Below are 26132 nucleotides of genomic sequence, written 5' to 3'. Positions count from 1 at the left end.
GCCCCACGTCGGGCTCTGGGCTGATGGCTCAGAGCCTGGAGCCTGCTTCCGATTCTGTGTCTCCCCCTCTCTCTGTCCCTCCCCCATTCATGCTCTGTCTCTCTCTGTCTCAAAAATAAATAAACGTTAAAAAAAAAGAAAAAAAAAGAAAAAACAAAAAAATCAAAAGTAAATAAATAAACATTAAAAAAAATTAATAAAAAAAAAAAGACTGTGACTCAGGAAACAGAGAGGGCTTGGGGTCAATATCCAGCTCCACCAGTGACCAGCATTGTGAACCTGACAGAGCAGGCTCTTTACACCTCTTAACATCAGGTTTCTTCAGTGTGAAATGGGGGTGCACATCCTGCATCACTCCCAGGGATTTGTTAGGATCTCATTAGTGACTTAGGTGAAGACACTGTATGGTAAAATATTGGATCAATGTAAGCTATTTTCACATAATTGCCCTGCATTAGGACAAGATTTCACTAACTCGTTCCTTAGGAACAAGAAGAAAGAACTTAAACAGATTTTTGAGGAACAGAGTGCATGCTGAAGGAGATGGGGTTGGTGCCTTAGAGAGGGAAGTCTGTGTGTATCCCTCAAGCCCACCACAGGGGTACATAAGTTATGTCCAGCCCTGATGGCAAATCCTTTCTGCAAAGATAGAAACATCCCGATTCTCCAGAGTTGAAGTGGGGCATCTTTATAGAAAGGAAGGAGAAATAAAGGAAATCAACAATGTAAAGGGATAAAATGACTGACAAAAGAAAAAGTGAATAAGGCGAGAGGAGGATGGGCTTCTAACAGACTACAGGATATTGTCGGTTTTGATAACGTAGGATGTAAAGGAAAGATTGTTTGCAAATAGGGAGAGTTTCTTCAGAATATGTTCTCAAGCCTCGCAGCTGTTCCTTTTGACTAAAGATAAGACTTTATGGATGGATTGTTATTTTAAACAACATTATTGCTCTATGATTACAACAAAGGTCATATAATTCCAGAGGCAAGAAGATATAAAAACTCAAGAAACTTCCTGGGATCTCTTAGGATGCTGAAGAAAGCAGGGGTCCTCAAGCCTTGAATGCCAACCAGGTAATCCTACACCCAGTTGAGGGCAGAGGGCTTTCTTTGAACATTTGACTTCCTCTGCCAGACCTTCACTGGGCCAGAAATGAAAAGCTCTAGGTCTAATGATGTTAGTCATGCTTTTTGTTTCTGTGTGTGTGTGTGTGTGTGTTTAATTTGAACTACTTATTTTCTTTCCTCTTTTATTATAAAAAGGATTACCTTTGGTGTCTGTGTCAGGTTAATTCATGGCTGTGCAATCTAATGGCTGTGAAACTTTGGGAAAGTTACTTAATGAATTTTGTGTCTTCATGTGGAAAGCAAGTTAATGATACCTGCATTGCAGCCTCATTATGATTAGATTAGGTGGCATGCAAACGTTCAATGAATGTCAGTTTGCTAAGATCCATTAGTAGATTCTTCCAAAAGATGCTACACATCCCTTCCCCCAGATAGTTGGTTTGACAGAGAAGTCTTTGCTATTTGTGTTCTAAGGGGGTTGAGGACATTGAAAATACCTCCATCACCTCTGGAAGGGAAGTTCGTCAGAGGAGCATGGGGTTAATGTGATGATATAAAGGTAGGGAGAGGGTGGGGGTGCCCGGGTGGCTCAGTTACTTGAGCGTCCAACTCTTGATTTCCGCTCAGATCACAGTCCCAGGGTCTTGGATTGAGCCCCCAGTTGGGCTCCACGTTGAGTGTGGAGCCTGCTTAAGATTCTCTCTCCCTCTCCTTCTGCCGCTCCCCCATGTGTACTCTCTCTCTTTTTAAGAAAAAAAAAAAAAGAGTGTAAAACAATGTGGTGGGGAGAGGGTTATGACATGCTTCACCTTTTTGTTTAACACTGTGTCGCAGTGCTCACATGCATTGTGCATACTTTCATATGCATCTAATCTTTAGATTGCCCAGGAAAGTTTGAATATTATGTTTCATCATTCCTGTAAGCAACCTACTATAAGATAGTTAGAATATGTATTCTGATTTTGGGATCATAAAGTATGCTCAAATAAGGATTCAATTAATTATTTACTCATCCTAATAATTATTTGGGAAAAAATCTTGGACCCGATCTCATGCTTACACTAAAATAAATGCCAGGCAGATGAAAATAAAAGAGGATATGGGCAGATATTTTCATCTTATGTGGATGGTAATGGCCTTTTTTTTTTTTGCTGACATAAATTCCAAATGTTATGAAGGAAAAGATAAATATGACAGTTTTTGAAATTCTCAGTGTGGCAAGAAACAGAAACAAGAAGATGTACAAACTGGCAAATATTTACTGTGAAAGACAGTAAATATACAAGAAAAGCCCTACAAATTCCTGAGAAAAAAGATAGTAATCGAACAGAAAAATGCATACAGCTCTAAGTCAAAAATTCACAAAAGAAAATTTTAAAGATAAGCATTCTAGAAAAAGATGTTTAAATTCTTTTTTATATATTTTTAAATTTTTTTTAATTACTAATTTAAGTAATTTAATTACTAATATTTTTAAAATACTAACAAAAACAATGAGGTTTTTCTTTATCAAGCCAAAATCAGCAAGAAAAAAATGGACAAATTGGGTGTTCTTCAAAGTTTGGGGGAACAGTACTGTTGTCCGCACACTATTGCCCATTTATTTTCTGAAAACAAAACAAAAAAAATGTGGTTATCACCTAAGTGTGAAGGAAAGAGGGTTGCCCTAAAGTCAGGAGATCTGGTTATAGCTGTGCAACAATGACCAAATGACTTCATACCCAAAGGCCTCAGGTAGACTCTCATCTGTAAAATGTGGACATTGGACCATATACTCACTTTTAATTCTAACACAGAAAAATTTACTCTTGGGACTGACTTGATTTGATTGAGCTGATTGTATAGAAAGCCCATTACTGCCTCATCTGTGAGAAAGCTTGGCTTAGGCTCCCTCTGCTGGTTCCCCAGAGAATAGCAGGAGCAGGCTCTCCACAGTGTACCAAACGGTCTCCATCCAGACTTTTCAGCCCAGTACAGTTACGTCTCTGGCGCTGGACCAGAGGTCTTGCAGGTGACATAAGTTAACTATTCCCAGTCTCTACATTTAGCTTGAGATTCCATTCATTGTATAATCTGGGCTTAGGAAAATATTTTGCTTCCTCCATATGTGATTTGGCATCTAAATTCCTGGGTCTGTCTCACCCAATGTGTTCAGGCTGCAGGTCTAGGCGAATCCAGGAGCTTCAAGGGAAAACTCCTTGTAATAGAGGCTCCTGAAGCACTTCTGTGGCCAGGGGAAGAAGAAGATGGCCCCCCAAAGAATGTGGCTTCTCCTACTGCTGAGCTGTGTACTCAGCACTGAAGTCCTGGGTGGTGAGTATCCGTCACTCAGCTGGGACTGAGCCCACCCACAGCCTGTGTTCATGCAGCACACTGACAGCCATCCATTCACCCCCCAAAATATTTAGGTGCTACAGGAAATAGATGTCAAAGACAGGAACAAAAGACAATGTCACATGGTAAAAAAGTACAAGGACTCGGGTCACCTGGGTGGCTCAGTCGATTAAGCATCCAACTCTTGATTTCAACTCAGGTCATGATCTCATGGTTCATGAGTTCGAGCCCCCCATCAGGCTCCATGTTGACAGTGGTGAGCCTATTTGGGATTCTCTCTCTCTCTCTCTCTCTGTCTCTCCCCGACTCTCTCTCTCAATAAATAATAAACTGTAGGGGAAAAACAAGTACAAGGACAATCAAACAAACAAACAAATTCTAACCTCATGTGGTTGTGAGCCATAGTTAAATAATCAACTAAATGTAGATAATAACAATAGTTTTGCAAGTTTCTTGTGAAGAGGGAAGACAAATGTGCACCTGACATCTAGTAGTCAATAAGTGAGCGCTATAATTAGAGGTACCCAATGTTTATGCATTGTTTTCCTATTTGAGTATACTGGGAATTCTGGGTTGCAAGGGACTTACAACCTTGTTGGAGAGATGGCTCCCCCACACATGTAGACCCAGCATCAAGTACAAAGTAACATGTCAACAAAACAAGAATCAATACCCTAGGATCTTCCAGTAGAGAAAGCCAGGAAGAGAACTCATGAGCTGAGAATAAGTATCATGGAGTATCTGAAATGGAAAGAAATGAAATGTGGGCACATCTGGTGTAATGCCTTCATTCTGTTTATGAGGCCCCAAGAAGGTAGAGACTTGCTCAAGGTCACAAAGCAAGATTACATAATGTTCTGGCACCTCACCCGGGGTGCTTCTCATAGTCCCGCATGGCCCAGCGAGGGAAACCATGCCTGAGCATGTATATAACCTAACACTACTCCCACTGGGGAGTACTTTGGCCAAGGGGAGAATCAATTGGAAGAAAGCAGGAAGAGAAGCAGAATTATTTTGGCATCATGTTGGTGCCCGTGGCTCATGTGTGTGGTCCTTGCCTTAGCCTACCCTGGATGTGTCCTTGTGCTTCAAGGTTCTTTGCCCTCCACCCCATGCTGACTGCCAGCCACCAGTTCTGTCAATCCTTATGGCTGCTCGGGACCTGGGGGATTGAGCCGCTTTCTCTGAACCGTGCTAGAATAGGGAAGACTGGGGCGCCTGGGTGACTCAGTCGGCTGAGGGTCCGACTTCGGCTCAGATCATGATCTCGTGGTCTGTGAGTTCGAACCCTGCGTCGGGGCTCTGTGCTGACAGCTCAGAGCCTGGAGCCTGCTTCAGATTCTGTGTCTCCCTCTCTCTCTGCCCCTCCCCTACTCACACTCCATCTCTCTCTCCTTCAAAAATAAATAAACATTAAAAAAAAATAAAAAAAATAGAATATGAAAGACAATGAGAGGTGGCCCTCAACTCTCCTGTGGAGGCAACCCACCAGGTGGTTATCTCCAGGAGCTTGAAATTCACCCAGGCTAAACCTGGGGAGCGAGAAACCAGTCTCCCGACTCTGGGATCTCACCAGCCCTCTCTGGTTTCTCTCCTCTGAAGGAGGTAGAGCCAGAACATATCACCGGTTACTCTACACTCGCTACTCTACTCTTCTACAGATCTTCCTCCCTGTTGTAGAGACTTCCTGGGATTGCTGCATAGGAAGATTCGGCTGGATAGGGCTGCAGAACCAGGTCATGAATGCCCTGCTAGCCAGAGGAGGGAGCTTATCTGAAAGCATAGGAAGTCCCTAGAGATGTATAGGGAAAGGATGAAATAGATCAGGGCAAACGAGTGACAGGAGTGTCATTTGAGTGGGGAGAGAGGAAGTGCTTGCTATGTGACAACGACAGACTGCAGAAGTCTCCGAGGAACGGAAAGACCCCTGCGCTCATCTATAGCACTGGAGTGCAGCCACGTGGTCACAAAGCCCGAGCTCACCAGCCTGGCCTTCCCTTCATCACCGAGGCCCTCTGTATTTCCAGCCATTTCCCTGCTTCTTAAACCTTCAGATTCGGTGACGTGGCCCACTCATTAATCAAGTAGCAGGAAGAGCCTGTGCCTCTCGGTCATGGCTTCCTTGTCCAGACCTTGATTCTCCTTTCCCTTTCCACCATGCTTGCCTGGACGATTCCCTCTACTTGAGGCAAACTTAAGTGCTCGCCCTTGTGGTGCACATCTTGCACGTTTCTGCCTCCATTCCTCTGCTCACACACCTCCTTTGCCTAACGTGTCCCCTCGCTATTGACACAACCCAGCTCACCCAGTGTCAAGTTCCATCCAAGTTGCCATCTAACCTGTCCTGTGTCCCCCTGGTCAAAAATACCCACTCCTTCCTCATAATGCCTAAAACTACCAATTTATGCCCTTTGCCCATTCTTGTGCTGCCTTGAATTATAGCTGTTTGACCTGACAACCAATGTGAGGATTCTGCCAGTTGCTGAGTGTGGCTATTCTAATTGTGTATTTCATAACTGGAGAGATAATCGTGGGATGGATGTGGGGTCCCCCTGGGTCTGCTATGAAATCGTCTTAGCTAGGGGCAGCTGGGTGGCTCAGTCAGTTAGGCATCTGACTTCGGCTCAGGTCATGATCTCATGGTTCGTAAGTTCGAGCCCTGTGTCAGGCTCTGTGCTGACAGCTCAGAGCCTGGAGCCTGCTTCAGATTCTGTGTCTCCCTCTCTCTCTGCACCTCCTCCCTCCTCTCAAAAATAAAATAAACATTAAAAATTTTTAAAATCTGATTGTAGCCTTTTCTCCAGTGCACAGTTCCCCTTACAAAGGCCATAGTTCCCTTTGGAGAAGGCTGGGAGAAAGATTACCTGTATAAAGTTTAGGCAGCCCAGCAGGATCCTTCTTCAGGACAGCCAGCCTCCCTTGCATTCTGTAGACTGACGAGTGTAGGAATGGATTGGCGTTGCCATCATCACTTGCAATCGCCTTCTGTGTTTGTGCAGACATCATCATGAGACCCAGATGCGCTGCTGGATGGTTTTACTACAAGTCCAATTGCTACGGATACTTCCGGAAGCTGAGGACCTGGTCTGAGGCTGAGGTAAGGAATCTGGCCCATGCTAGGACAGGTATCTCTAAAGCCACCTGGAGGTATCTCTAAAGGGGCCACCCAGAGCTGCAGGTCTCATTTGGCTCAGAATTAAGAGTCCTCCCTTGGCATTCTGAGGAGTCACCCGCTGCTGAAATGCAGAGAATAGCGTTGTGTGTGCTCCTCTTCCAGTTCTATAAGCATGGATGGAGCAGGTGCTATGTGCCCAGATCCTAGGTGAGCTGTGAAGACGTAAGAATGGACAAGAAACAGCCATTACCCTCAGGGAGTTCGCTGTCAGTAAGAAAGACAGAAATACACAAATAGAAGGAGAATGAGAAGATAAAGACCTTCCAGAAAGAACAATTGAATAGCTGCACCAGACTTACCAGAAAGAGCAGTGTGTAGGCAGTCCTGGAGCACACCAGTCTTCAGAACCACCTGACAGAAAGTGAAGCAGTCCAAACAAATGGAAGGCTTCATTGTCTACACAACCCAGCAAATGTGCTGGCTTTATCTCCCTGAGGCTTTGTCTAGAAGATACCCAAAGGGCCACCCCACCTCAGAGGAGTGTGGGAGCCAGTGCTGCCGTTTCTCTGGGTTGTGGCTGTTTAATTGACATGACTGGTTGGGGAGAATGTGGTGTGATCTGGGCCTAGAACGGCCTCAGAATTCTGTGTATAAATAACTCACCAAGGACGGAGCACCTACCAAGTGATAGCTATTGAGGATACGAAGTCTTCTCTGACCTTAAAAAGTGTGGGGTTAGTGCAAGATTGTGACATTTAAATGGAAAATCCCAATGCAGTGTGAGCATAAGTGACTTTCCCAAGATCACACCCAGAGTAAGTAGCAGAGCAAACCCAGGGAAGTCAGCCCTAATGCAATGCTTCCTGAGCTGATGTGAATGAGAGAGAGAGGGAGAAGGAGAGAGAGAGAGAGGGAAGGAGGGAGAATGTGCTAAATGAAGAAGGGGTTTCTCAGACACTGTTCACTGAAAAGAAAAAAAAAGCTGGTGGAAAGTAATGGGCCTCTCCTCAATTCTTGAGAAGCAACTTGAAGAAACCTTAAAGGCCACCTGTATTGCCTGTACCCAGACATTCCAAAACTAATTCTGCCCAAAGAGGAAGTTACCTGGGAGGCTTGGGAGTAATACAGACCTGAGTTTGTTTATTTATTTTTTAAATATAATTTATTGTCAAATTGGCTAACATACAGTGTATACAGTGTGCTCTTGGCTTTGGGAATAGATTCCCATGATTCATCTCTTACATGGAACACCCAGGGCTCATCCCAACAAGTGCCCTCCTCAATGCCCATCACCCATTTTCTCCTCTCCCCAACCCACTCCCCCATCAACCCTCAGTTTGTTCTCTGCATTAAGAATCTCTTTTGGTTTGCCTCCTTCTCTGTTTGAAACTATTTTTTCCCCTTCCCTCCCCCCATGGTCTTCTGTTAAGCCTCTCAAATTCCACATATGAGTGAAAACTTAGGACACCTGTCTTTCTCTAACTGACTTATTTCACTCAGCATAATACCCTCCAGTTCCATCCACATTGTTGCAAATGGCAAGATTTCATTCTTTCTCATTGCCAAGTAGTATTCCATTATACATATAAACTACACAAAAAATTAAAAATAGAATTATCCTATGACCCAGCAATAGACCTGAGTTTAAATCATGACTCTGCCACTCACTAGTTATAGCCGTACCTCACTCTACCAGTTTCCTTGCTTTAACATGGGGATGTCACTTTTACCCCATGGCCTTGTCAGAAGGATTCATTAAAATAACTTACCAAGAGCTTATTACACATGCTGGGTGTTTATTTGAGGTTCTTAAGGCAAAAACGGTCCAGGATTGGTACAAAGCCTTAGCAGAGTTAATTGCTCCTGAACGTAGTGCAGAGAAGGTGCTGGAAAAGGACCCAACAAATAAATACCTTGGCTGCTGCTGCTAGTTGCCAATATTAAGGGCCAATCTTAGTTCTCGAAATTCCTGGTGTGGAGGGGACCATGAGAATGACAGTTTCCAGGTCTGAGTTCCAGGTCCTGTTATGGCACTACCAGGAGCGTGAACTTGGAGAGGAAATCTCACTGAACCACAGAGACTCTTTCCTCTTTTGTCCCAGGAACCCTTTGTGACTGGGCCTCTCACTAAACGTTGATTGGTAATCTGGCTTCCATGCCTCACAAGTTTGACAGTCAAATGAAGTTATGAAAACATGCCGGTGTTGTGAAATGGTCGGCAAGGGTGAGGAATGCATTAACATCCAACACCAGCCATGTCTAATCACGAGCAAGATACCAAAGGGGGGCATTGAAGTAGCAACTGCAGCCAAAACCATGTTTTCATTACATTAAGTTGTATCATGGAGGCAGAACCTGTAATACAACCGCAAAAGAGCATAAGATAAGTATACTTCTTTAGAAGATGTGGATATATAAAATGTTTGCCTTGTTTATTGGGACAATATGTTTCCATTTAGAGAATGGTTATGCCACGTTTTATCCAATCCCTAAAACAAAAGGTGATTATCATTCAGGAATCGAGAAGAAAAATCCAGATTGCCTTCTCTTGATAGCATCTTTGAAAAGCAAGAATTTGGGATCAAAAAAAGACATATAGGGGCGCCTGGGTGGTTCAGTCAGTTAAGCATCTGACTCTGGATTTCAGTTCAGGTCATGATGTCATAGTTCATGGGATTGAGCCCCACGTCTGTCTCTGCGCTGACAGTGTGGAGCCTGCTTGGGATGCTCTCTCCCCTCCCTCTCTGCCCCTTCCCTGCTCCAAACAAACAAAAGACATACAGGAGTAAAACAAGTTCGGGTCTGGTGCTGAGAGTTTTAAAAGTTGCCGCAGAGAAGATAGTTATGTACTTACTAGGGTTCTGGGGTGAGGACTATGTGTTTAAACTTCAGGAGATGATTAGCACAACTTCTTGCCCACAGTACGAGTGTCAGTTGTATGGAAATGGAGCCCACCTGGCATCTCTCCAGAATGCAAAGGAAGCCAACATCGTAGCGAAGTATATAAGTGGCTACCAAAAAACCAAGCCTGTATGGATCGGCCTGCATGACCCACAAAAGGTAACCTCAGACTTGACCCACACGTGTCCCATTGGGAGAGCCAGATAGATGGTCCCTGCATGGGAAATAGCTTCCAGGCCTACTGACGGAGGCACAGGGAGTGAATCTTTTTCAGTTACTGCCTCCAACCAACAGAGGCCAAAGCCTCAAGGTCTAGGTCTCAGTTTTGGCCCTCAACGGAGGAAATTATTTCAATGGCATCACTTTGTAGAACTTCTACCTAATTAAAGTCCTCCCAAATCTTAGAACACAAAATGACCGGCTTTTCACAGCCTAAAAAAAAGTTATGGGGCTCAGTCAGTTGGGCATCCAACTCTTGACTTCGGCTCAAGTTAGGACCTCATGGTTCCTGAGGTGGAGCCCCACATCAGGCTCTGCACTAACAGCATGGAGCCTGCTTGGGATTCTCCCCCCCACACCCTTCCCCTGCATCTGTTCTCTCTCTCTTTCAAAATAAATAAGTAAACATTTTTTTTAAGCTGTGTAAGCATATATAGATATATACACGTATATGAAAACATACACACACATACACACACATACACGCACACACATCTGTTAGGAAATGTAGCTTAATTAAATTCCCATTAGATCTTGAGTTAAAGTTGGGAACTTTCAGCCAAGCTTTTTCCTAGATGCTATTATTTTTTTTCATGTTACCCATGACTTTTTTTTTCACTAGACCTTCGTTTTAATCTCCATCAGTACCTCATTGTAAAGAATGGTATGTGAGGTCTTTGGGCTGGGTGCCGAGGTCCCTCTGTGGGAGCTGCAGTTTACAGATTCTTCGTGGGAATCTTCTATAGTTAACCCAAACAAACATAAGGAACACCAGAAAAGAACCCCCAGACTTTCTGTTTCTTGATAAAACTTCGCCATAGATGTTGCAAATAATTTATACAATTAATTACACATTTTTATGTATTTACATTGCTGTCAATCAACTCTCTTCTTCAGAGTTAGGACAAATATTTACATCTATTTATACAATTGTGGGGGTATTTAATTTTCTACATTCATAACTGAAGAAAGTAAGTGGCTAATAAAGTCCTTAAAAATGTGTAATGTCTCTAGTTATCAAAGATGCAAATTAAAATAGAAATATAATTTGACTTATCAGATTATCAGACTTTTGCTTTGTCTTAATGAATAATATTTTTAAGGATGTAAAGACATTGTCCAGTAGATGGAAAGCAGTTTGGCCATGCATGTCAGTACCCTCAAAATATTCACATCCTTTGACCCATTAACTCCACTTCTGGGTTTTTATCCTAAAAAAATAAGTTTAAGTACAGAAACAGCTTCAGGAACAAAGTAGTTCATAGCGGTATTCTTTATAATCATTGTAAATTAGAAACAACATAAACATCATCAAACCATTAAGGTAAATTATAGTGCACCATGACCATTTAAAAATGTTTTGAAAGCAAGATACACAGTTGAGTATGTATTTTTTAAAGACCACCACCTATTTTAGTCCATAAAAAGATCGTGATAAATAACAATGTTTACACCAGAAGTAACTATGCCAAAATCAATAGTAATGTTTTCCTCTTTAAATGGGGTGACTTTTCTCTTTTTCATTCTGTGCACATCCCTGTGCTTCTTGTGATGAAAGATTTTTACGGGTTTTCAAGGGGCCTGAGAGGACCGCCTGGCTGTGAGCAAGTGCACAGGCTGACTGTCTTCCATCTGTGGTCACTTGCAGAGCCAGAAGTGGCAGTGGATCGATGGGGCCTTCTATTTGTACAGAAAGTTGTCGGCCAAGTCCGCAGGTGGGAACAAGTACTGCGTGGAGATGAACTCCAGGGAAGGTAAGATCCGCCGCCTACCCCCCCCACCTCCCCCCCCCCCCCCCCCGCCAGCCCCATTTCACACCAGCAGCTCTGTTTCCCACAGGATAGTGGCCTTGCCACAGACATTATTTACCAACCCACAGTCATTTGTGATCATTTTACAATCTTCGCCATATCCATAGACCAACTATTCTTAATATCTTCTTTAAAATACACTCACTTTTTTTCTTAAATACACTTACTTTTATTTTTATTTACATTTTATTTATTTATTTTGAGAGAGAGAGAGTGAGAGGGGGAGGGCCAGAGAGAGAGAGAGAGAGAGAGAGAAAGAGAGAGAGAAGGAGGGAGGGAATCTTAAGCAGGCCCTGCACTGTCAGCACAGAGCCCGATGCAGGTCTCGAGCCCATGAACCGTGAGATCGTGATCTGAGCCGAAACCAAGAGTTGGACTCTTAATCGACTGAGCCTCCCAGGGGCCCCAAATACATTTATTTTTAAACCCTATTGTGTACATATGAAGGGGAAAGATGTCACATTTTGGGAAACCCAGGCTACAGGAAAAAAATACATATAACTTCTTTCTGAATTCCTTCTAGTTTGGGTTCCCCATGAGCCCTGGGAACCTCATCTTTGTCTGCCTGCTGCCCTCTTGTTTGTTTCCCTGAGTTTTGTTCCCAAAATGCAGGGCCCAGAACCTTAGCTCTAGGCTGCACGCAATCACTTGAGTCTCCTCGTTTTTCTTGTCTTTCATTCCTCGCTTTTTATGCTAATAACTTCCAGTTTTCAACTTTTGTACCAATGACATTTGGGGCTGGATAATTCTTCGTTGTGGGAGTTGTCCTGTTCGTTGTAGGTTCAGGATATCCTGGTCTTCAATCTTCAGAGATCAGTAGAACCACTCCCCCACCACAGGTTGTTACAACCAAAAATGTCTCCAAATGTTGCTAAATGTCCCCTGGGGGCAAAATTGCTAGCATTTGAGAACACCGAGATTAAGTGATGTGAAAAGTCTTCTGCTGTAAAACAAGAAAACAGAATAGCAAAGAGAAAGAGGCTATTTGATGCCGAAGACAACATCCTAGTGGGTTTAAAAGGCCATCATGGTGTCACCAGGACACCCCTCCTAGGCCGGAAGTGGGCCTGGGAAAGGCCTGGACTGAGGACTCAGGAACATGACGCAGGGTGGCTGTTGTCTGGGGAATAAAGCTTTTATATGCACAAAAAAAGAGTGTGAAAATTTTCCAACAGCAAAAGATGAATGGTAGAAATAAGGTAACAAACTCTGAGGCCAGGTCGAGACCCTTTGCAATAAGAGGGTCTCCTCACGGGCAAAGGAAGGGCTTCCCAATGACTTGTAGAGCCCACAGCCGCTGCTGGGAAAGGCATAGACAGCTCAGATGGAAGGAACACAACCAAGACCAATAGGTAGAAACTGGTAATACGTGGCTTTCTATCTAAATTAAGGGGGGGAAAGTTTAACAATTAGCACTATCCAAAACTAGAATGTGCAGGAAGCAGTGAGAACCCCATCACTAGAATTAACCAGGCAAAAGTGGACATTGTAGTTGCAGTACCAAAAGCGTTAGAAGAGGAGCACATGGCACATGAAGGAATCAATCGAGGAACACTTTTGAAGTATAATCCAGGGATCACTTTGGACCTACAGCATCAGAATCTCTAAGGCTGGAGGCCAGTCCAGCTTTGGGGAAGCAATGGACTAGACACCTTTCAGAGTGCTTCCTGTGATTCTGAGATTTCAACTGGACCAACTTCTCAAACACAAGTCTTTCCCATCAGTCCGTGTTCACATGGGCAAAATCCCAGGAACGAAGCCACCTGTGTGGGAACTGGAAGCCTGATATCTTCCTGAGAACTAGCTCTAGGTCTTTCAGACTCTCTTCCTTTTCTGGGTTCACTCAGCCCAGCTCTTATGAACCAGAATACAGGTACTCAAGCCAGAAAAGCACAAGGAATGAAACAAGGATTAGCAAGAAACTGGTGGAAGGTAGAATTTTAGAGAGCCTTCCCTTGGCCCTGTCAGTGTCATTTTCTATTTGTGTAACAGATTTAGCCCCGCCAACTCAGTGGCTGAATGGTTTCCTTCAGACCCAAAAGGTATGGTATCAATGTCCCCAAACACCGCCATGCACACGTCCTGTGTGTGGCTAGACCTGTTCCTTTTTTATGTCTATTTAGAAAGACCCTCAGAGGCCATTTTGTCTGGTTGGTTCTTTCACCCCCTCTGACTCCTTTTCTGCACCACGGCGGAACTTGCTTGTGACTCTCTGACAAATTGCACGTACAGTGCTTTCTGACAACTCTACTGGTCCTCTCTGACACATTTAAAAATGTAGTGCTACAATTTAAACGGAAACTTCAGGGGCACTTGGGGGGCTCAGTTGGTTGAGCATCCAACGCTTGATTTTGGCTCAGGTCACGATCTCACCATGGTGAGATGGGAGCCCTGAGGCAGGCTCCACGCTGGCATGGAGCCTGCTTAAGATTCTCTCTCCATCTCCTTCTGCCCCTCCCCTGTATGCATGCTCTCTCTCCCCCTCTTTCTCTCTCCCTGTTTCTCAAAAATAAGTAAACAGAAATTTCATATTCAATGTAGTTGGAGTCAAGACCATGGGCTCTGCCTTTGGAATGCCTGGGGTGGGATTCCAGTTCCTCCAGTTAGCTCTGTGACCCTGAGCCAATTTCCTACTTCTCTGTGCCTCAGTTGCCTCTCCACAGAAAGGGAAAACCAAGAGTACTAATCACCTGAACACATATATGTGAAGTGCTTATCCCAGTCAGGGTAGACTCATGGTTCTCCGACCTGGAGGGGAGGGGTATGGTCTACACACACCTCTCTGGTGTAAAGGAACGGAGGAGGAGACTGCAATCAGACTCCTCCCTAGGTTGGTGTCCATGGGGGAGCTGCCTGTGTTCTTGATTATTTGAAGCCTGGAGCCGTGTTCTCCCGGCCCCACACCTTGTCAGTACCTAGAACTCGTCGTCTCCATATCATTACTCTCTGTGGCCCGGCTCTGGTTGCCATGGACATGGGCATGGGCTGGCCCCATCCTCTCTACCTCTGGAGACCTCTGAAGGGGAGGTGGCACACCTTCCCCCAATTTGCCTGGCAGTGCCCTCTGGCCCCGGGGCTCTCATCCCACCAACACACACTGGCCCCAGGGCAGGACGCACAGGTCAGAGCCAGGCGGACAGATGTCTAACGACTCACCACTCTGCTGCCCACACCGCAGGGTGATAAGCAGATCTGTGGACGGCCCTGGTGGGCCCTGTCCACAAAAATACTTCCGTTTCCAAGATCACCTGCTCCTTGCCGTCAGTCCTTCTTTATAAAGGGGTGGCCTGTGGGACGTGACTGGCTCAGCAGCTTCCAGTCCTCAGCTGCGGACTTTGGAAAAACCACCTCCGCATCCTTGCAGCCTCCTGTTACAGACACAAAAGAACCCCGCTTTTACGTCCAGCTCTGTCTTCCCCTCCGAAGTTTCGCTGGCATGGGGCTTCTGCAATTGTGCCTGACGTTTACATTATTTTTCTTTCCGTGAACAAAGTTAGTGCTGGTATTCGTCAGAGAAACAAAAGTAATTGGATGTATACGGAGAGAGATAGATTTCTTTTAAAGTGGCTCCCAGGCGCCTGGGTGGCTTGGTCAGTTAAGCATCTGACTTTGGCTCAGGTCATTGATCTCATGGTTCGTGAGTTCCAGCCCCACATGGGGTGAGCTCCAGCCCTGCTTTGAGTGAGCCCCACTTCTCTCCCTCTCTCTCCCTCTCTCTGCCCCTGACTCACTTGCACCGTCTCTCTCAAAAAAAAAAAAAAAAAAAAAGGCTTTTGTGATTGTCGGGCCAGCAAAGCTGACATGCACAGGGCAGGCTACGGACTGTGAGTTCCCACATGCATTGATGTCACAATCCTGAGGCCAGGGCACTTTGGAAGCAGAATTCCTTGCTCTTTGGGAAAACTTGGTCTTTTCACTGATTGGATGATTACCTACATTATGGAGGGTAGTCTGCTTCGCTCATTAAATTTTCTCATTACTAGTTTAAATACTAATCACATCCCAAACAAATCACCTCTGCAGCAACACGTAGACTGGTGTTTGACCCAACGCCTGGGCCCACCTCCTAGCCCAGTCCACGCATGAAATTAAGCATGGCAGTGCACTTCCCAGGGTTCCAAGCAAGAGACCCAGGGAACGCTGGTAAGTGAAATACAGAACTGGAGGGATTTGAACGTCTGTTTATTTTCTTGCAGACTTTTTAACTTGGAGGAGCAACGAATGCAGCACGCACCAGCACTTCCTGTGCAAATACCGAGTGTAGAGCACGAATCGAGGCCGTGCTCACCCCACACACGCCCCTGCCCTCCTCCCTCTGTGCATGCCGGCTGCGTCTGATCATTGTCTCAGAGCAAACACGGCAACTGAGGCTGATCGGCCCTGTCACACTCACTCTTTTAGGTTTATTAGCATCCAAGGCCTCAACACTGTATGACAGTGGCTTCTATGACAATTACAGGAAATGTGGCTTTGGTGTGATCTCGTTTGCATTTCTTAGAAGCACCCCCAGAGAGGAGAGGAAGTGTGGCTGGGCCGCCCACGCAGTTCTGGATGTGTGGATGGCCATCGGCTTCCCCCACGGTGCTGTGCCAACCGGTCAACACAGAGTCTTATGCCAGAAACTGAGAACACCCCCCTGCACCCCTGTGACCTTAGCAGCCCAAGACAGGCTAAGAAGCTGGCTCGGGGAAGGGTGCAGCAAAGGGAGGGGGAGTGAACAGACAGCACGCTGGCCCTCCTGCCCCCTTCCCCACTTCTTCCTTCCTCCCCCAACACCCTTGTCACTCTTTTGGAAGCCAGAGGAAGACATCAGAGATAACGTATTGCTTCCTCTAAGCAGGAAAAAGCTTGTTAACCCAAAGGATAAATGTCTTCATGGTGGGAGTCCAGGCAAGATGATCGGATGGAAAAGGGTCATTCTTTGGAAGCTGATAGGTCAGCAAAAAGCAACCACCAACGCCTTCGAGGGTTCTGGGGAGCCACTGTTGGAGAAACAAACAAAGGTATCAGATTCTTTGACCGAGATGGTAAGATAAATCAGGAATGCTAGACAGCCAGGGGCCATGTACGAAAATCATTGGGGCAAGTGCCAGATTCTGTGGTATTTCCTGTAAGAACTAACAGAATGTGAAGGAAACATGGATCACAATATCCCCAAAAGGTAGAGGTTCCCAACGTCTTCTGACTATGGCCTACCTACCTCCCTAATTCATTCATACTCTCTGGAGGAAAAGTAGCTCATGATGGCAGAGAAGTAAAGAGAAGCAAAATAAAAATCCAAGAAGGGATGAATAACAGATGTACCAACACAAAACAAAGTAAAATCTAATAGTCATTCTGTAAATACATTAAACATATGTAACAGCTCCAGCTGAAGAGCAACACCAACCTAAAATACTGTTTTAAAAAAAATTTTTTTTTAAATTTTTTTTTTTAAACGTTTATTTATTTTTGGGACAGAGAGAGACAGAGCATGAACGGGGGAGGGGCAGAGAGAGAGGGAGACACAGAATCGGAAACAGGCTCCAGGCTCTGAGCCATCAGCCCAGAGCCTGACGCCGGGCTCGAACTCACGGACCGCGAGATCGTGACCTGGCTAAAGTCGGACGCTCAACCGACTGCGCCACCCAGGCGCCCCCCCAAAAAAATTTTTTTAATGTTTATTTATTTTTGAGAGAGAGAGAGAGAGGGAAGGGGCAGAGAGAGGGAGACAGAATCCGAAGCAGGCTCCAGGCTCCCAGCTGACAGCAATGAGCCCGACGCAGGCCTGGAACTCACAAACTGTGAGATCATGACCTGAGCCAAAGTCAGATGCTCAACTGACTGAGCTTCCCAAGTGCCCCCACCTGAAACATGCTTGGTGATGTAGCGAAAACGAAGCACCCTCTCTGAAATTGCTGACATGCCAACAAGCCGCGTGTACGTGTGCACAGCGTGTGCTTCGCGACTTTCGCAAATAAGGATGGGCAGCTGCTTATCTTATTAGAAGGCTGGTCCTTGGTTAACTTTGGAAAATCAGTGTGTGCTGATTTGTGCATATCACATTTTAGTAATCTTTATTCATTGGGTAGATATATCACTACATCATTCAACAAAAGTTTATTGAATGCATGCTATGTACTAAGAACTCATTGCAGGGACTGCGAATCGATCAACGGACAAACCAGATAAATTCCTTGCTGTTAGAGAGCATACCGTTTGGCAGGGGTGAGGAGTGGAGGTAGAAACACAATTACCTAAGTAAATAATGTTGTATGAGAAGGTGACAGGTACTATGATGGGAATACAAAGCCAGGAAGAGGGGATGGGGAGTGGGCCTGTGTGGACTATGTACGGAATAATTAGCGTGCTTTTGGTCACAACTGACAGCCAGGCTGTCTAAGCAAGACAGAGAATTTATTGGTATATGTTACTCTATGGTCCATGACTAGATTTGGGCTTCAGGCATAGCTTGACCCAGGGCTCAACAAAGTCACCAGCATAGGGTTTTCTCTTTGCATTATTTTTGACCTTTTTTTTTTGCTGAGTATTAACCCCATTATCAAGCCCCATCGAACTGCAAGAATGGCTGTGGCAGTTCCCATCCTTACCTTATGAAAAAAGAGACCCCACAGCCCTCAAACAGAAGCCTCTAACCTAAGCCTCATTGGCCAAGAATCTCCTGACATGGGTTATGTGCTCAGTCCTCAACTAATCACTATGGCTAGGAGGGTGGGATGTGGTGATTAATTCCGCAAAGGGATAGCACACGTGACTCCCCTGGAGCTCAGGGGTTAGCCAGCTTCCCCTGAAGGACAGGCCACCACTGGCAGACACAGTGTCTTTGTGGGAACTGAGAAAGGAAGACACAGCCTCATGGACCCACAGGACAAAAGCAGGTTGGAATTCAGCCTTGACCTGCCCCCTTAGTTGTGTACTTGTGTGCAGTGCACCAGCCACACAACCCTCCTCTGTGGCCCTGACACGTGACACATATGTGCAAGGGGAGTCTCCACCTGGGAGCCAAGGGCCATCCTTTTGGAAACTGTCCAAAGGCTGCATGGCAGGACTTAAGAATCAGGTGTCTGAACTAAGACTGGAAAAGCATCTGATTCAAGAAAGATAACAATCAGGCGGATATTGTTTCCCAAGATGTGCTCAGTGACATAAGACTCCAGCCACAGCCTGTGGTGAATTATTACAGCGGGAAGAGCAAAGCACTTGGAATTAAGCCCCCGGCATCTGACCGACCCTGCCTCAAAATGGCTGCATTAACATGGAGCCTAAAGTCTCTGAGCCTTCACTTTCTTCCTCAGGGATTTGAGGATTAAGTTAGCTAAAATATGTAAAGAGTCTGGAATGAGGTCTGGCCTAAGAGCTTAACAAATGTCATTGTTCTCTGTGAACATCACATGAGATGTCCTAAGTAGCTGCTTGCTTGCCGCCACACAAACTAGCGCCCTCTGCTGGAGCGTGGGAGGACAGCTGTAGAGGAAAGACCTTGGATTCCAGAAAGTTCTGTGGATGTCTGCCTGGCTGTGGACAAGCACATAGGAGGCAATACAGACACAGGATAGTGAAGGAGGTGCACACCAAGCACTAATTTAAAAATTTAATACACATTTCCATCAGACTTACTATAATAGGTGAAGTCTTTGCATTCACTACATGAATAAAGATAGAGGAGAGTAATCTGAGGGCATTTAGATTAAGCCAGAAACCATTTATTTTAAGGGTAAATATAGGTAGCAATCTTTCTTTGTGATCTTGGGTTAGATGTATTAGGACACAGAAAGCAAAAACCAAAAAAGAAAAAAATTGAGAAATTACTTCAAAATATAATCCAAAAGAACAACAAAACAAAATGTGATACAACTATACATCCTCTTGAATGGCTAAAATTAAAAAAAAATTTTTGTAATGTTTATTTATTTTTGAATGAGAGAAAGAGAAAGAGCACAAGTGGGGAAGGGGCAGAGAGAGAGGGAGACACAGAATCCGAAGCAGGCTGCAGGCTCTGAGCTGTCAGCACAGAGCCCGACGTGGGGCTTGAACTCATGAACTGTGAGATCATGACCTAAGCCGAAGTTGGAAGCTTAGCCGACTGAGTCACCCAGGTGCCCCTAGAATGGCTAAAATTTAAAAGACTGATAATACTGTGGCACCTGGGTGGCTCAGTCAGTTAAGCCTCCTACTTCGGCTCAGGTCATGATCTCACAGTTCATCAGTTTGTAGCCCCGCGTCTGGCTCTGTGCTGACAGGTCACAGCCTGGATCCTGGAGCCTGCTTTGGATTCTGTGTCTCCCTCTCTCTCTGCCCCTCCCCTGCTTATGCTCTGTCTCTTTCAAAAACAAATAAACATTATAAAAGGAAAAGACTGATAATACCAAGCGCTGGTGAGGAGTCACAGCAGCCAGAAGCCTCAAATATACATAGCTACAGGAATGCAAAAGGGTCCCTCTGGAAAAAGTTTGGCAATTTCTTATAAAAAGTTAAACAGACTTACCATAGGACCCAAAAGTCCTTTCATGGCCATTTATTTAATAAGAATAATGAGAACACATGTGCACAGAAAGACCTATACACAGTTATTAATTATATTTTATTTTGTGATAGTTTGATTCATAATAGTGCAAAACAGAAAGAAACCCAAAGGTTTTGACTCACTTACTGGACCTACTGGTGAATGGATAAACAAACTGAGGCAGATCCACACAATAGAAAACTGCTCGGTGATAAAGGGGAACCAACTATGGATACACATAATGGGGACAGATCTCAAAAATTATGCACATACAAGAAGTCAGACACAAAAGACCACATACTATAAGAATCTACGTATCTGAAACCCTAGAAAAGGCGAAACTACAGTGACAGAGAGCAGAGCAGTGCTGGCCAGCAGCTGCACACGGGAAGGGGGTTGGCTGCAAAGGACCATGGGGGAATGCTTTGGGGTGATGGAAATGTTCCAGATCACAGCTGCTGTGGTGGTCACACAACTGTGTACAGTTGTCACCCCATGACACTGTGCACCTAAAAAGGGTGAATTTGATGTATGTAAATTACATCTCAATAAAACTGACCTAAAGTTATAGGAAAACTTTCCCAAAAGGGATGGAAAAGATTCACCCAGAAAGCATTTTCAGTGACTTCTCTGCTTCTGGAGAGCAAATACACGTCTGTTTTGAAAAACCTTAAATCTAAACCTATTTAGGGGCACCTGGGTGGTTCAGTCAGTTAAGCGTCCGACTTTGGCTCAGGTCATGATCTTGTGGTTTGAGAGTTCGAGCCCCACGTCAGGCTCTGGGCTGACAGCTCAGAGCCTGGAGCCTGCTTCAGATTCTGTGTCTCCCTCTCTCTATGCCCCTCCCCCACTCATGCTCTGTCTCTCTTTCTCTCTCTCTTTCAAAAATAAATAAATATTTTTTAACAATGTTTAAACCTATTTATTTATAAAAACCCTTCACATTCAGGTTCCTCGCCTCAGTCTCCTCTCCCAACCTCATCCCTATGGGAATTATTTATTTCCCTTCCCTCCCTTCCCTTATCATTGCAACTACCTTCTTAATCCAATACCGAGCCACTTAACCGCATTATCTGTTAACACTTCAAGGGCCCCAATAAAGTGAGAGACCAGTGGGTTTAACCACTCCTCCTCCCTTCCGATCAGGACCTCTGTGGGGAATACGCTAGAACCCCTTCATCCGCTAACTAATGTCTGCATGTACTTCCCACCAAGTGCCCCCACCTCTTCCAATACCCCCACTCCAGTTTTGCTAACTAAGCCTTTTTAAGAAATCTTTTCCCTCCTAACTGCTACAGCACAAGGCCTGTCTCTCAGTTTTGTTGCCATTTTAAGTCTTTGGGATTTGGGACACCTGTCTCTTTCAAACCTCAGTTTATCTATGAAATGAGGGTCTTCAGTTAAACTCAAGTGCTCAGAGCATCTGGTTAGATATAAGTAAGTGAAGTGGCCTGATGTAAAAAGCAAGTTGGACTGGGAAACTCGTCAAATGAATTTCTCTCAAAATGCGTGTGAGCCAAACAGAGAGGGTCCACTGGTCTTTGCCCATGGAGGCCAGTAGGCAACCCTGGAATGAACAATCCCTTCCAACTCCAACATTCTCTTTTTGTATTTCTACCTGGATCATATAGTTCCCTGAGTCAGGGGTCATCTCTAATGTCACCAGGAACTTAACAAAAGTTAACAGTGGGGATAAAATATAGAACACGCATGATGATGAAGGCTCAGATATGTGTCCTACTTGAAGACTGTCATTCTGGGCTATGTTGCAACCAAGAAACAGTGCAGACGTAGAAACAGGTTGTAAAAGTACAAGTAAGTTTATGAGCAACACCAAAGTCCTGCCCTGTAGCTCAGTGGCCCCGGGAAGGCAGCTGGAGAGGCAGGTTTAGGGACAAAGCTGGGGCAGAGAGGAATGTGCAGGAGGAAGCCTTGATTTTGTACTATTACCTACAAGTTAAGCCCTTTTAAGATTCTAGAATAAAGTACCATCCATAGTACATACGTAGGAAGTAGTAAATACCTGATTAAGTCATCACATCTACTCTATTTTTTTATTTTCAATTACTTTTAATGTTTATTTTTGACAGGCGGAGTGTGAGCAGGGGATGGGCAGAGAGAGAGGGAGACAGAATCCGAAGCAGGCTCCAGGCTCTGAGCTGTCAGTACAGAGCCTGACGCGGGGCTTGAATCTACAGACTGTGTGATCATGACCTGAGCCGAAGTCAGACGCTCAACCGACTGAGCCACCCAGACGCCCCATCACATCTACTTTAAAACTATGGTATTTTTGCTCCCCACCCCCCCAAAATTCTTGAGGATGAAGAATTTCTCTATGAAACTTTCTTAGAAAAGATGGCTGAGCAAACCCTAGGCCTCCTCCTGAGAGAGGTTTATGTAGGTGGTTTCCTATATAAAACCCACCATTAATTGGATACTTACTAAATGCCAAACATAATGCTGATTTACATACATCTCATTTAATCCTCAAACACATAACACCTGACAGATAGAGTCTCTGAGATGGTGAGCAATCTGCCCTTGACAATAAGTGCCAGAGCTAAGATTCAAACACAGGAATGTCTGACTCGGAAGTCCACGCTTCCAAACCCTATGCTGCAGATTAAGCGCATTCACTACTCCTTCCCTGTAGTGGCAGAGTCCGCAGTCCGGTCTTCAGGGCCCGGCCACTGAGCACAGAGGAATAGTGCACCAGAGCTCCACCATTTGTTCAGAGTGGCCGGGATCTACTCCTGGCAATGCCACTGCTCAAGTAAAGCTGCATGGGTGGTGACAGGCAGGAGGAACAGGAGTGGCCAGAATAGTTTCTTGCAGTGCAATCACACTCAGGGATCAAGACATTATACGTGGGCGGGCATGTCTGGCCCTGTTATTTTCAACAGGCAGAAGTCCGAGTGACAGATGAGACAGAATATGTAGATAAGAGTAGTTTATGCGGTTTCCTGCTTTGACCCACCTAAAATATCAAAAAAGAATAAAAAATAATTCTGGTTTGGGGTAACTGGGTGGCTCAGTCGGTGAAGTGTCTGACTCCAGCCCAGGTCATGATCTCGTGGTTTGTGAGTTCGAGCCCCGCGTCAGGCTCTGTGCTGACAGCTCCGAGCCTGGAGCCTGCTTTGAGTTCTATTTCTCCCTCTCTCTGCCCCTCCTCCGCTCATATTCTCTCTCTCTCTCTCTCTCTCAAAAATACGTAAACATTAAAAAAAATTAAAAAAAATAATTCTGGTTAAAAAGTGGGTGAACATAAGCCTTATAGAGAAAAATTTTCAGATATAACTTAGAATATTATTGACGTCACAGCACATGAATATCCCAAGCCTATAGTAGGAATATCCCAAGCATTTCTCAATACTTAAAAAGAAGAGCCTTTTTGCTAAATACTAAAAAAACAAATAGGTATTTTCATAACTAAGCTTGATATACCTGGTTTTTCATCTTAAAGTAAGATACTATTTTGAGAACAAAAAATTCTTCAATGCCATGTTAGTATCTGCACGTGTAATGATATGGAAATTTTCAGGTGTCAGAAATTGAACACTATCTATATTTAGAATCTTCAAATCAATTCCACCAACTTTTTCATATTCTAAGTTTAGAAAAATTGTTTAGGGTAACAGCAAGAACAAAAGAATATATGTATCAATATTAGGTAAAAGATTCAGCGAGTCTAGAGTAGGTCCTCAGCCTATGTATATTAATAAACTCCATAAGTAACTGCTATCGACCTCGAATAACCGAAGTTACGACGAAGAGCATTGTCTAATATCAGGCAAAGTAACACCAAGACTGATAGATAGCAACATACCATAGATAGTAAAGTGCACTGACCAATTGCTAGCAGCTTCTCATAGAAATATTTATAGTAATAACATTGAACTCATACCAGTGTGGTGTAGACAAGGCTAAGCGTCTCTTCTGATTTGACAATTCTACCAGTGCAGACTTGTCGACAATAATGCATCAAAGAAATAGTTGTTTCTAACAGTTTTCTTTTTACAAAGTAAAAGAACAAATCTTTGTGCTTTTCCAAGGAATCTCCAGGAAGCCTCCAAGTTAGTGTTAGATGCAAAAGATATCCAGAAAAGATTGACGTTTTAGTTTGAATTTAGAATTTGATCCTAGGGAGGCAGAAATCAAGTTCTTGGGAGATTTGAACATTTACATTAGACACAATACTTGGCTGTTCATTTCAAAGTGATAATAAAACTCTAAGAGAGAGAGAGAGGGAGAGAGAGGGGATGGGAAGAAGTTAAATATTTCCTACATTCCAAACTGAAGTATTACAAACCAAAGCAAATAAAATTCATTTACAGTTTTGTCTTTCAATAGACTCTTTCCTATTTGTGAACAAACTGATACTTTAAGACCATCTCAGGGGGTTCATGAGGTTAAAATTAAATTTATAACATTGCTAAGATATTATTAACATGCCACACATTCATTGCCACTATCTTCGAATGAATCGATAAGTAAGTGTTTTAAAATTTGTTTCTGTTTTCAATATGGTAAATATTAATAATTATAATCCACAAGTAAAGCTCCTTGGGACCCTCAATAACCTTCAGGAGCACAGAGGGGTTTAGAGATAAACCAATTAGTCCTGTAGGATGGTACTCACCTTTTCCTTGACAAATAGAAGCATGTACACACAGTGGTATTTCTCTGAAACTATTGCTCCTAAATAGAGCCTTATCACATATATTCATTATAACTTTTTTTTAGATTTTATTGTTTAAAACGTCTATTAATTTGTTTTCGAGGGGGGAGGGGCAGAGAGAGAGGGAGAGGGAGAATCCCCAAGCAGGTTCTTCACTGTCAGCTCAGAGCCCGACATGGGGCTCAATATCACCAACTGTGAGATCATGACCTGAGCCAAAATCAAGAGTTGGACACTTCACCGGCTGAGTCACTCAGGTGCCCCATATTCACTATAACTTTTAACCAAAGTAACTTCTAATTTGCAGACAAAACTGGGGGGTGGGAGACAACTGGGGTTCCATACCAGCTTCTTTTCAAGTCCTGCAGAGCCCGTCAACGCAGCACACCTTTCTATGCCGTATTTTATACAACTTCTCAAAATAACAAAAATGAACACATTCATTAATAGACTCAAGGATATATAGTCTCCCTGTAGCAAAGAAGAAGCAAAATCATTTAAAGTTAAAATTACGCTTGGTAATTAGCGTTTCAGTATTTATCTTACTTGGAGACTATAGGTATTGTATAGCCGTTAATTAATCCAACTTCATGTCAGTCCGAGGTTTTAAGTTACTTAAACATCTTGGAAATTACCTTCAAGTTGACATACTACAAAGCATAATGTGGAAATAAAATTTCATCAGAATAAGTCAATTTGTAAAAAACAAATTTATATTTTTCATAACTGTGAACGTTAAGCAGAAGTATTGTTAGCTTATTTGGTCAGTGAATCTGCATAAGTTTGAGAAAAATATACCCACATAGAACAAAAATCCACACTTATACTCTACACTGATAGAGCAGTGAAGACTTAGCTGTTTTTATTAACTCAAAACTGTTAAACTAGCTAACTTGCCAAATTTACCAAAATTACATGAACTTGAGTTCTTAAAACATTTTTGACTTAGTATCAATAAGAATGCTTTTTAAATCTAGCACACTGAAAACATTAGAGGTTCAATTTCCTTATTTTCTGGGAATTTTAGAAATATTCCATTTGTATAAGCACGTATTTATCTCTATAAGCTAATCAGAATAAAGATCCTTTCATTTAAGGTAATTTATAACAAGATTTATTAATATCAACCATAGGAAAATATTACACCCACACACAATGAGGTGTAAAGGTCTTTCTCATACGTAGACATCCAGACTCAGAGAGAGGGAGCTTACCAGTTCAATTCTAGAATTTCAGCCATGAGTCAAGAGTAAACACAGATTTACAAAACCTTTGGTCCATAGAAGAGGTGATGTATATACATGGTACATATACGGTGTGGGTATGTGTGTGTGTGTGTGTGTGTGTGTGTGTGTGTGTGTGTATGTATGTGTATATATGTGTGTGTATACACATATATATATGTGTATGGGAATATTACAAAGCCATAAAAAAGAATGAGATCATGCCATTTGTGACAACATGGATGGACCTAGAGGGTATTATGCTAAGTAAAATAAG

General features: G+C 43.7%; 1 protein-coding gene across 1 annotated transcript; it reads left to right on the top strand.

Moving 5' to 3' along the window:
* Positions 1–957: 957 nt before the first annotated feature.
* REG4 (regenerating family member 4) lies at positions 958–15930 on the top strand. Its single transcript, XM_027058171.2, has 6 exons — positions 958–1077; positions 3227–3384; positions 6405–6502; positions 9443–9580; positions 11289–11394; positions 15648–15930. Exons 2-6 carry the CDS (start codon positions 3318–3320, stop codon positions 15713–15715), a joined length of 477 nt encoding a protein of 158 aa, XP_026913972.1. The 5' UTR covers positions 958–1077; positions 3227–3317; the 3' UTR covers positions 15716–15930.
* Positions 15931–26132: the final 10202 nt, after the last annotated feature.

This window comes from Acinonyx jubatus, chromosome C1, assembly GCF_027475565.1.
Source record: "Acinonyx jubatus isolate Ajub_Pintada_27869175 chromosome C1, VMU_Ajub_asm_v1.0, whole genome shotgun sequence".
Taxonomy (NCBI): domain Eukaryota; kingdom Metazoa; phylum Chordata; class Mammalia; order Carnivora; family Felidae; genus Acinonyx; species Acinonyx jubatus.
This window is presented reverse-complemented; position numbering and strand designations above follow the sequence as displayed.

Coding starts and splice junctions, on each gene's coding strand:
- REG4 (XM_027058171.2), top strand. CDS start 3,318: ATGGCCCCCCAAAGAATGTGGCTTCTCCTACTGCTGAGCTGTGTACTC. Junction 9,581..11,288: donor GCCTGCATGACCCACAAAAG/GTAACCTCAGAC, acceptor GGTCACTTGCAG/AGCCAGAAGTGGCAGTGGAT. Junction 11,395..15,647: donor GGAGATGAACTCCAGGGAAG/GTAAGATCCGCC, acceptor ATTTTCTTGCAG/ACTTTTTAACTTGGAGGAGC.